This window comes from Aptenodytes patagonicus, chromosome 7 (genome assembly GCF_965638725.1).
Source record: "Aptenodytes patagonicus chromosome 7, bAptPat1.pri.cur, whole genome shotgun sequence".
Taxonomy (NCBI): Eukaryota; Metazoa; Chordata; class Aves; order Sphenisciformes; family Spheniscidae; genus Aptenodytes; species Aptenodytes patagonicus.
In genome coordinates, this window is record NC_134955.1 from 61300291 (window position 1) to 61312460 (window position 12170).

The window sequence follows — 12170 nt, forward strand, 5'->3', positions numbered from 1 at the left end:
GACTAGCCATAGATCTGAGTTTAACTCCTGTGTATATTGAAACAGTCGAGAATAATTAAACAGTTAAACTAAATCCATTCTTTAGGTGTTTGTTCCATCTAGCAGAACGCATCTAAAATAAATAAGATGCCTATTAACTTCCAAAAAAAGAAAGTGTGCTACTTTGGAAAACTACTGTATTGCTAATGAAATAAAGAGGTTCACTAGCATCTCAGTATAGTTTTTAAAAAGCAGCATTTAGAACACTAAAATAGCAATCACAACAAAATTGTTCTATAACTACTTTACATGACCACTTTTAAACCTGTTTATCTTTGGATCGATACCTTATGAAGGTCCTCCTTTTCTTGCCGCAGTACTCTGCACTGTTTTTCTAGTCCTTTCAACTTGTGTATAGAGTCTTCATGTTCTTGTCGAAAAGCCACTGCATCTGCAAGCTGTCCTTCCAGTTTACTTATATCTGTAGATTAATACATATTAAAGATAACTGGTCTGAAATTTACACCAATAAAGCAAGCAACATTACTCAAGCAAACTGGCATCACTTTGGAAAATCAACTTCTTTCCCGTTCCCACCATTTTAGACTATTTAAGGTTATTTTGGGGCATTGACAGCTCCATATAATTTTAATTTTCTCAGCCTATTAAAGAAATCCTCCCAAAGACTGTGATCTTGAAGTGAAAAAGCCTTAGAACAGAGCTTTGTTTTGTTTTTCAGGAATGCAACTTCTGGCCCTTGAAAACATTGAAATAAACTTGAGTTGTTCAAATTCCAGTTCTAGTAATTTGTCTCCTAAATATATAAATTTTCATTATATGACAAGCAAGGCTACAATCAGTCATTAGTGCGTCCAGCAAGACAGGAAAGGACTATTTATTTCCTATAAGGAAATACCATCCTGTACGAGGCAGGCTGGAGACCCGACTGCCCGTATTCCTGGCAGCACGTTCTCCTGGTCATTCTCTCTTCACTCTCAAAGAAAATTAAACCAACTTGATTTGAAATTATCACCTTTAAGCGCAACAAACTAACCACCTTTATGTATTTCCACTCAGTCGTAAGAGCTGGTAAGAAAATGAACTGCCATTCTCCATTTGGTTTTAATTACTACTTCTTTTAAACAAATAAGAAATTGCACAGGGAATAACTGTCTCACTCAAGTTCCACCGATGTCTGTGGCAGAACAGGAGATTGGACCTATGTATTCAGGGATCCCAAGCACTGCTCTAATTATTAAAGTATTATTCCTTTTCTCATTTCAGCATAAACCTCCTCCCACTCCACATGAACCAATACTACTTCTTTTTAAACGAGACGATACTGCTAGTTTTTATATTTAACAGGACACCATCGGATGAAGAACTGGATAAACCTGAACCATTTGCAGAAATAGCACCTTAATCTAACTATTTTGACTCAAACCTAATTCCAGAATATACAAGAATAGCTTTTTTTGGAAGGATAATCTACTTAGGAGGGCTGAGTTGATTTTTTCAATGCATGCACCTACAAAGGGGGTATGTTGCCAAACTGCAGGGGAAAAGAAAAAAAAATCAGTATCAGCAACTTGGTATCTGAACTCACTTATGCTATACTATAGGCCTCTATAAACTTCTCAGCCAAGTCATTAGGATTCAGAACTACCATTTTGTTTATCACTGATTCCCACTTAAAAATTAGATGCTAACAGGAGGTTTGTATGGATAAACTAACAGCATTGTCAAGCAACAGATTTTCAGTGATATGGATGAGTCAGTCTTGTCTCAGGACAGATGCCAGTATTTGTTTTTCTGCAATGCTCAGTGCTTCCTAATTAATGCATCACCAGACAGAAACACAAAGGGAGCAGGAGCTCAAAATATTTAAATGTGAACTATTATTACACATCCTCCCACCTATCCCCTTATGCTACTGAAGAGCAACCAGTCTTCTCTCCCCACTGTCTCTTACACCTACCTCCAGTAAAACAGCTCCAAAACAATACCCTCCCCCAAAAAAAGGAGGAGTAAGAGAACAGGATCTCTTGAGACTTATAGAGACATCACAAAAACTATTTAACTGAACCCATCCAGACAATTCATTGTACTCTAGACTCACCACGCTAGTATATGCTATCAGGCCAAGCAAGTGGAAGAAAAAGTTAAGTGCTCATCTGGAAAAACTGAAATGCCCCTTAATACTGAACGAGACTTTTAAAAAAACCTTTTTTTTTTTCCAAGAACATTAATTCTACTTGTTGCAAAAACACAGCACATTTTGCTACTCCAAGTAACATTAAATTGCATTACTATAATTACCATGCCAGAGGCTTACCTGTTAATTTGTTCCTCAACCGTTCAATTTCTTCATTTAATTTTTTTATTTCCTTATCACGGCTTGTATTTACTGTAACACACACTGGACCCTGGAGGTTCTGCATTGTCTGTGTAGATTCTTAAAATCAGAAAAGGAAGGAAAAGATTTTCAATAAAATACATTCCAATTCATCCTAATGAGCAGAACTAAGAATCCAAACAAATATACACCGCTAACCTTGCAGTTTTCTGTTCAAATCCTGTTTTTCCTGCTCTAATTTCCGTATTTTCTTTTCATAGCCTTCTATTTGTGAAGTGTTCTTTAAGTCACGTTGTACATCCATATCTTTGGTTACAGTGTCAGACTGCATCGCACTCTTTAAAGTGCCTCTATCAGATAAAGAGCTGAAAACAAATACATAAGTTAGAACATTTTAATAAATACTCACAGCAGTCTATAGCAGTGACATGCTGGGATTCCACCAAAATACGCACCTTAAATTTACAAGAACAATTAGTGCAGTAATTGTTACTGTTGAGACAACTGTCAGGGTAAAGTTATTATTCCCTAGCTACTGTGTATGCTGCTGTAGAATTAAGATGCCTGCATTCAGGACTTTAATGATGAGGACGTATATTCACTTTACAACCTGCCTAAATGATTGAAAATGTTAACTGTCCTACGCCAAAGGTTACTACTACCTGACAGAGAAGTAAGCAGGTAAGTGTACCTGCACTGAGAGAGCTGAGAAACAAACCCAAAAGTTTAGTTTAAAGTGTGACAAAGATGGATTTAAGTTAAGCCACATGATCTCACTCTGAAAAGGATGAGATGTGTGTACTGGGTTCTTTCTGAAATAGTTTTGCATGGGGTAACAAACCCCCGCAAAGGGAAATAATGGAACAACAAACAGGGCAGAATAACCTTAAGATCACAGACAAGTATATGTTTGAGGGATCTCTGAAGTCAGATGGAGGCCATTTCAAAGATGTGCAAAGTGAGCCACTTTGCCCACGCTCAGAACCATCTATGTTAACTTAGCCTGCCAGCAGGACTCTGGACCAATGAACTAACCCTGAACTGTTCCTGGCAGACATGCAACGTGGACAAGACTTGCTCTCAGCCTCTCAATGCAGGAACAGCAAGTTTATACCCAATTGCAAGTGACACATCTAGTCCCTTAACTTTCATTCATTTCAAATAGATAAAATATTAAATACAAAAGCACCTAATCTTGGCAAGCTTGATCAAAATATGTTCAGACACTTGGAAAAAAAAAAAAGGGATAAATGTTTGTCCGCAGGTACACCTATGGACATCAACCTTTCTACATGTTTATAAACATGAGAATTTCCTAGAATTAGCTGCATTTGGGAAACAAGTTTAATGAACAACATATCCTTTGCTTACCTATCAGTTGTGTATGTAAACCCAACGAATGGTAAATGCAATCCAGAAAAGCCTGTATGAGAACTTGGTGGCACCACCTCCTGCATGAAAACAACATGCATGAAAAGCCGAAAGAGAACCCATACAGAGCTAAAGGCATTTGATTTACCCTCAGCAGTTAGACAGCTAACGGAAAGACTTTTCTTAGCGCATACCAATTGACAATTAGCAGTTATGCTTCATTGTATAGCCTTCCATTGTCCCTGGGTGAACTTTATTTCAGATTAGGACACTTTATATAATGACCTGAATTTAGGAGCCTCTTGAACCAGCACTTGAAAGGGCAGCATTTCAACAAGTTCAAAGCACAATGCAACCAGCAAAAGAAAACCCGAAATTTCAAGTTCCTAATTAAAAGTGACCTGGGACCAAAATGCTTGCTGTTAGTTTTAGTATGCTAGTTACTGTTAGATACGTAATAAAAAAACATGCCAAAAGCTCTTCATTTCTTGGAATAAAAGCTGATGAACAAATTACCACAAAAGCCTTCTGCTCCTCCTGACCCAAGTTTGTAAACTACTACACAATAGAAATGGAGGAGGGGAACACCAATGTTCCCACTCCAAAAACCAACCTCCTGGTTCTTAAGTGAGTGGGGAAGTAGCAGCGTGAGATATCTCACCTGGACAGCTGCGATTGCAAGCTGCACAGAGAATATATGTGTATTTCTGAAGACTGTTTTTTTTTTTTTTCACCTTTGAAAAGGAATAAATCCAAATACTAGCTCCTTGTAAAGGTAAACTAAAAAGGCAACCAAGTGTTTTTTTTTCCACCGAAATATGTTTTAACTTTGACTGACCACGTAACAGTAGTCTATTTTGGCAAGTGCTACTATTTAGAAAAGCAGCTCACGATTTCTGATAACCCAAAATGCCAAAGAGATGAAAAACTTGAATTTTTCACATTTGAAATTACTTATTTTTCATCTCTTACATTACTTATTTTGAAATAAGTTCTCACTACTACCTTATAGTGCAGCAAGGTTGCATACTTGCATTAGTAATATTTAAAAACAAAGACTCACTGGATTTCTTAATACATCATCATCTACATCAAAGTTTGAGGTGTCAGAAGGACTGCTAACATCTGGAATGTAAGGTGCTTCTAGGTTTCTGATGTTATCCCAATTAAGTCCTTCAAAAAATGCATGAGACTTAAAATCCTCTATTCCGTTCTGTCCCAGTCTACGCTCCCTACTGCAGATAAGTCGCTGAATAAGATCTTTTGCTTCTTCAGATACATCTGTAACATGGGATGGAAACTGAAATCGTTCCTAGAAAACAAAACAAATAGAGAAATTTTTAGAGAAGGAATCCATTCTGTAACTTTCAACAGTAGTTTCAAGAAGAACATGCTAAATTACACCAATAAAACTGGAAATGAATAGTCAAACATTGTTCTAGCTCCAGCGAGCAGTGGCAGAGCCCAAGGCAATACATTCAGTGATGGACTTTTTGTCTCAAAATGGATTTCAAGGACAAGTAATCATTTATCAATTTCTTTAATACAGATCTGTTTGAAACTAACTGCAATTACAGTAACTCTATTAGGAAAAGCAAGCTTTTTTTTTTTCCTAAAGACATACAGGAATTTTGACACACTACAATATATTAAAGATCATACAATAAAAGCAGCCCCTCACTGTATTCTTAATCACAGATCCACCGATCTCCTGAAGATGTACTCCTTGAGATTTTAATTTCAACTCTTAAAAACCTGTGATGGTAGTCAATTCTTTGCAAAACGTTGTTACATTTAAGGATGTATTTTTCTAATTTATAGGTTAAACACCTGTTTTTCGTACCAAATATAATCCACATTTAGCAAAGATTTATATTATCATAAACAAACAGAAGATCTAAAAATTGTACTTACCACTAACTTTGAAAATTACTCTAGATAAAAATCGGGGAAACTTTTTCTGTATTTTAGCTTGCTACTACTACCACTGTATAGTCAAGAAGGGCTTTTTGGTTTGTTTTTTTCAATAAAGGACAAAAGCATATATATATATATATGTATCTTTTTATAATACAACTTTTCGAGTTTAAAATGAGATCATTAAGGACCAAATCAGCATAATTGAAATTAAACTTTAAAACTTCCATTGAAAAACATACAATCATATTGATTGTGTGTCCAAATGAGATTAAAATGTTAAGTCTGCAGGACAACAGCTTCAAATTTCCTCCCATGTAGTTTAAGAGCCAGGTAGCCAAAGTTTACACTGGTTACATTTGCAACCAGTTAGTTCATTGAAGAAATTAAAGCAAGAGAGAGAGAGATTAATATTCATTACAGCAAGGGTGTCAGCTCTGGCATGAATTTCATGTCTTATCCATCACTGCTTTGCTGTGAGAGCACAGCATTGTAAACACCAATAAACTGTACTCATCCCGGGGAGAAGAAAATGCAACAATACACCCTATGCAACAGCTTCCAGCTACCTAGGGATGAGCATTCACAAAAACACATCCTCCTAATACAGCTCTTGAAAGGACACCATGAACTGGTTTATTCTTATTCTCTAATGTTCAAAATGCACCCCAGAAGTTCCAACTCTTCTCTACCACTTTGATACTGGACAAACCCCCTAACCTCATGTTCTTCATGAAGCTCAAATTCACGTTTTTCTACCACTTCCACTCCAGGCAACTCCCTGCAACCTCATGTTCTTCATGCAGCTCATGTCTACACTGGCTGACTTGCCTGTTCCCTTTTTTGTACTGTTATCAGTGTGACAGAAAATGTGCGCAGCTGTTTAAATAATGAGTTACTTCATTTCTCCTTCACAGCCCAGAGGAAACTTCAAATGGGCCTAACATGAGGGTTGGTTTTAATTTCGATTTTGTGATGACTGCTTAGATTTTCCAACAAGAACAACATCAACATTTAGAGAAAAAAAATCAATTTGACAAAGAAGCAAACATTCTTAAAACCTGAACCAACAAACCTACACAATATGGTTCTAAACATGTTGAAAAAGCAAAGAACTACCATCACTCCAGTATCTTTAAGTGGTAACAGTTTCTCTGTAAACATTATAATCTCAGTGAATACAGAGATTTAATAGATCTCTTACTTCATGGTTCATAATCTTCCCATATGTTTCCACTAATGACTCTGCATAAAAGGGTGTTTCACCATACAGCATTTCATACATGCAGACACCCAGTGACCACCAGTCACATTCTGGCCCGTATTTTCCCATTCCATCTTCCATTGCTTGCAGTATCTCAGGAGAGATGTAGTCAGGCGTACCCACTGCTACTGATGACTGTACCTTAAAAATAAGGCAAACATAATTCTCGTAAGTTTTCAGGTTCCTTCAGCAACTTTCTCACTCACGCAGTAGTATTTGTGACAACAGAGACACCAGGACATGATTTTGGAAAGGGAAGAGATTTATAAAAATCAGAGCAACAAAATAAAGAAAATATTAAGAAAGTAACAAAGACTGCAAAGATTAAGTTCCAGTCTACTTCTACCTAAAATCAGTTGATGCATTTTATTCTGAACACAGTAGAAACCCAAAATAGTCATACCTGTTGTGAGAAAGCAGAAAGATAAGAGGAGATAATGTTTTGCCTTTGTATCTGTTTATACTTTAAAATTACAATTGGCTGCCAGAAGTTGAAATGAGAAATGAATAAGCAGGGAGTTCAAGTCCTATGCCCGAGTTTTACAGTTTCATTTGAGGATAGCAAGGGCAAGCAGACCCCTATTTTTATTATGTCAGAAATTGGTTTAAGGCTTATTGCACAGTTGTGCAACTGGATGCAATACAGGGGTAAGGTGGGGAATTGCCCTGTGCCCAAGTAGTAGGGAAGTCCTGACCACCAGGACAGTGGCAGAGCAGCTCTGATCTCTAGGAATATGTTCTCAGGATTCACACAGAGTTATAATGGCTCCTTCCAATTCATTCTGCATTTTAATATGGTAAATCTTTGACAGGCATTTTATGACTACAGAATGTCACCAAGACTTGAGTTTGTGCCAAAAATCAGTGAACTATGTTGCATGCCATATTTTGGCAGGATTGGCACCTCTGGAAGCACCCTACACTACGCAAAACAAAAAACCTCATGAGTGATACAGCTTTTAGGGGTGTATCCAATCTGGTGCCAAGATGGCCAATCACCATGATGTTGCTGTTCGATTTGTTAAAAGGCATATAAAATAAACTGCTTGTTAATCATCTCCTCATTTTGAATGACTTATACTTCAAATCTGTCATGGCTGCTAGGTTCCTGGTCACCTATGATTCCAGCACATAAATATCATCAAACTTCTATCCTTTTTTAACACAGGGTCTTTGGACAGTTCATAAAAATCTCATGAGAACTCAAATGGCTAGTAGCAGAAAAGGTGAAAAATAGAAAAACATAGCAAAGGATAACTTTAAAAGGTACCAGCCTGTAAAACAAAGAGATGAAGATATCCAAAATGTTTTTATAAATATGTTGAGTTATTCACTTCCCCTAATTTTTAGCATGTCAATAAGCTTACAATCTATCACCTCCCTGAGGCACGCTGACAATGTCTAACAGCTTTAAGACCAGCAACTCACTTAAAAGGTCCCACTACCAGTGACCCAATTAAATTTTTCTTCATACGTACTGTGCCATCTTCACTCATTTTGAGACAGGATCCAAAGTCTGCCAGTCGTATGTGGCCATTCATGTCCAAAAGGACATTATCAGGCTTTATGTCCCTGTTACAATAGAAAGAAGTGAAAAGATTTAAATATATAGTATTAGCTCTGCTTGTATAGATTAATCTTGCATCAAAATAACAAAGAATTTTATGTTGGATACCCATTGATGCAAACTCTCTTTATTGCACCAGTTACGACCCTCTCCTCCTGCCCAACTTAAAACTTTGCCCACAATACTGAAGCTTTAGATTACATCAGATTTTCAAGCTTATCAAAGTTGAACTCCGAATGGTCAAATAACCAAGCAGAACAATTACAGTGAGTCATACCGACTGTAACAGATAGGCAGTTTACTTCATCAACACAATGTCAAGATTATATGCATCACAATGTATTGTTTAAAGGCAAGAAAGATAAAAGAGAAAAGGCAATCTTTTAATTTCATTGGTTTTGCCAAGATTTATAACTAACTTCTAACTTGCTATCTAGGAAGATTTTTTTACTGCTTCTCTACATTTTGCCCAGCATTTCTGTTGGCCAGTATTTTTCATTTGCTAGACTTTCTATATGCTATTGCACAGCACATTTGCTTCTACAGACACCTAAAGACCTTTGCATCCTGTATACATGCAGCAGTTACTCTACAAGCCACTGAATTCCCCCAGCTCTCGGAGCAGGGCAATGCCATTTCAACAGGATACAGTAACATTAGAAAGTCTTTCCTATTCTTACACATATAGCAGGGTATAAAACAGTATACAGCATGCTAAGGCTACTAAATGACATGGAACTAAGATTCCCATTTCATTCTAGCTCATTACTTTATATTCTTTTTGATATCAGGAAGGCAGCCAAGAAGGATTTACTAAAGAGCATGTTAACTGAATTTAGTCCACCAATTAACCACATTATTTCAACACTTTGTACCCAAATTCACACAAAGTAAAGTATCAGTAAAAGATCAATCCAGACAACTAAATAAGTCCTGATACATACTATGCTGTTTGGTTTTGGGTTTTTTTTTAAATTAATAGCCTCAAAATATCCCAAATGATTTTAAGAGCACCTAGCCAATATGTTGGGAAGGTGGCGAGAAAGGAAGAGAGAACAACAAGTGCAGAAAACAGAATCAACTCAGTTATGTACCAATTCTGCAGGCTAAAAAAGGAGAACATCCACGTCTTCCAAGGTAACATCTATCAGTCTCCTTCCCTTTCTTCAGCCAACACTATCCAGGATCAGCTCCCAACATGCTAGCATATCACCATGCTATTCTGAAATATTATTATTTATCTGAGCAAGCCAAAAAAGATAACCAAACCTATAAATGTGTTGATTTGGGTTTTTTTGCAGGTATTGTATTTATTCAAATAATACTGTCTATTAGTGATAAATAAAACCACGTGCTTTACATTAAACCCAGTCTTGTTGCACCATAAAATACTGTATTTCTTTTCAAATGGGAAGTTCCAAATGCCACTACACGTGCTCAAAAACTTAAAAATTGTACAATAGCTTCAGCTTAATTTTTGAGGAAGATACTAGAACTAGTAGGAACAAGGGGGAAAAAAGTGCTCTAATACACCTTGCTACACAGATGTGGAAGTTGACGATGTCTGATTTTCAAGGTGCTGAATTCCAGTTTCACACCTGAGGAGACTTATGAGAAAAACCATGATAGGTTTAACAAAGGGTCCTCATATGTGTAAAAATCCTGCCAGTCTAATATATTTTTCCAACACAAACTTGAATTAACACTTTTTAACCAAGGGCTAATGCTTTGAAATTAGTTACTGAAACTTCACTAATACTGTTGCTTATTAGCAGTATTAAGACAAAATAGTAAATGCTAATCTATGCCTGTCAACATAAATTAAATGCATACTTACTTGTTATAACACAGAAAAATATGCGCTAACCCAGAAAATTAGACCATCTCACTATGCTTTCCCAATAAATTCATTAGTGATTTTCTATTAATAAACTTATTCCATATATTTCAGTTCCAGATATTGTCATCATTCCCTCACAGTCCCATAACCACAAGTCAAGCTCAGTAGGTGCAGAGGACTATTAAAGCTTATATACAACTATACACCAGTTTGTTTGTTTGTTTTTTGAAGAACACTGCTCACAGTGCCATTCGAAGCATGAGCCAATCTCATCTAACACATCTCTGCTTTTCTGCTTTGCATGCAGATCTCGCTTGCCTAAGGGAACACCGTTTCTGTTCAGAAAGGCTTAATGCCTCCTCTCTGAGCTCCACTGTTTCCTATCTACAGCTAACAGGTCATATAAGCCTTTAAAGGGTCCTTGAAATCCTCTCCAGAGCAATCATGCTTCCTCCTAATCCATTCCAGTTGCCAAGCAGTAATTTCTTGGGCATTCATACATCTCCTATTCAAAGCGTATGTTTTGGCCTCAGAGCCATTCATTCCTACTGCCACAACAGACACTCATTCAGCCCCATGCAAAGATGTAGCCGGTCAGTTAGTCAGGCCACCTTCCTCGGAAATGGGTGCAATGGTGCCTCTAGTGAACTTCTCTGAGTCAATACCATTTTTAAATCCCTACATATTGTCCACATTTATTCACAGGAGTATTAAAGTTTATGTATCTTTTCTCTTTTCGAAACAGTGATCAAAGTCCAAACAGAAGAGTTCAAAGCATTATAGTTGGAGAATTCCCTGTGTCTTTTAAACATTAATTGTAAATAAAAATCACCCCACTTACCTAATGGTTTTCACCCATAAATTTCATAAAAGAGACAGTAAACCCATCCTTAGTTCACAGACTAAGAAATAAAGGCATAAAGAGGTAAAGGGACCTGGCCAAGATGTACCTGCCAAGTCAGATACAATGCTAGTATGAAGTCCCACTTCTCCTGAGCTGGGACTTCAGTGACCTATCATAAACCTACTTGTAGAGCCATAAGCAGTTTCCAGTTAACTGAAAAACCTCGCTACTCTCACGCTCTGTATTTTCTAACTTCTCTGTTTACTGAAATCAAGCTATAAAGTCAGCATATAAAGAGACAACTGCAAAGGTTTCCAGAATTAGTGTAATTTTACTTTCTAATTGACATATCATACATAGTTGTTAAATCTGAAAAGCAAAGGATAGAAATTCTCACCTGATCAAGATTCTTGCAATGATGAAACAAAGTATTTATGAAGTGCCTCCCCTGCACTACTCAGCTCTTCTAAAACAGTTCTTCCAAGAGGAAGCCAAAAAAGCAGCATACAAAGTGTACTCTACCTTCCTGACCAGTTTCCTCTGACAGAGAATAAGGAGTATTATATATTCTTAACTACTACAGAACACAAGTTAACATGATGGTAGGCACTGATCTGGAATATACACCCTGTGTGCAGAAACAATTAGACAGGCACATGCCCACTCATTACAAAAACTGTTTCAGGATGACCTCAGGTAAATAGATGCACTGATGTTATTATGGGCTTATTGTGCATAAATTCTGCAGAACCATAGAATAGTTTGGGTTGGAAGGGACCTCTAAAGGTCATCTAGTCCAACTCCCCTGCCGTGGGCAGGGACAGCTTCAACTACATCAGGTTGCTCAGAGCCCTGTCCAACCTGGCCTTGAATGTTTCCAGGGATGGGGCATCCACCACCTCTCTGGGCAACCTGTGCCAGTGTCTCACCACCCTCAGCGTCAAAAATTCCTTCCTTATATCTAGTCTAAATCTACCCCCCTTTAGTTTAAAGCCACTCCCCCTTGTCCTGTCGCAACAGGCCCTGCTAAAA

The 12170-nt window shown here is 37.3% G+C and overlaps 1 protein-coding gene across 3 annotated transcripts in view; it reads right to left on the reverse strand.

The window, feature by feature from the left end:
- The window catches only part of CDC42BPB (CDC42 binding protein kinase beta), a 102648-nt gene that overhangs the window by 37817 nt on the left and 52661 nt on the right, over nucleotides 1–12170 (reverse strand). For all 3 annotated transcript variants that reach the window (XM_076345497.1, XM_076345496.1, XM_076345495.1), the window contains exons 6-12: nucleotides 8366–8459; nucleotides 6828–7028; nucleotides 4770–5018; nucleotides 3707–3786; nucleotides 2534–2700; nucleotides 2315–2434; nucleotides 327–460 (exon numbers count right to left, since the gene is read on the reverse strand). In XM_076345497.1, the coding sequence (XP_076201612.1) occupies nucleotides 327–460; nucleotides 2315–2434; nucleotides 2534–2700; nucleotides 3707–3786; nucleotides 4770–5018; nucleotides 6828–7028; nucleotides 8366–8459 (1045 nt within the window). The remainder of the gene's footprint in view (nucleotides 1–326; nucleotides 461–2314; nucleotides 2435–2533; nucleotides 2701–3706; nucleotides 3787–4769; nucleotides 5019–6827; nucleotides 7029–8365; nucleotides 8460–12170) is intronic.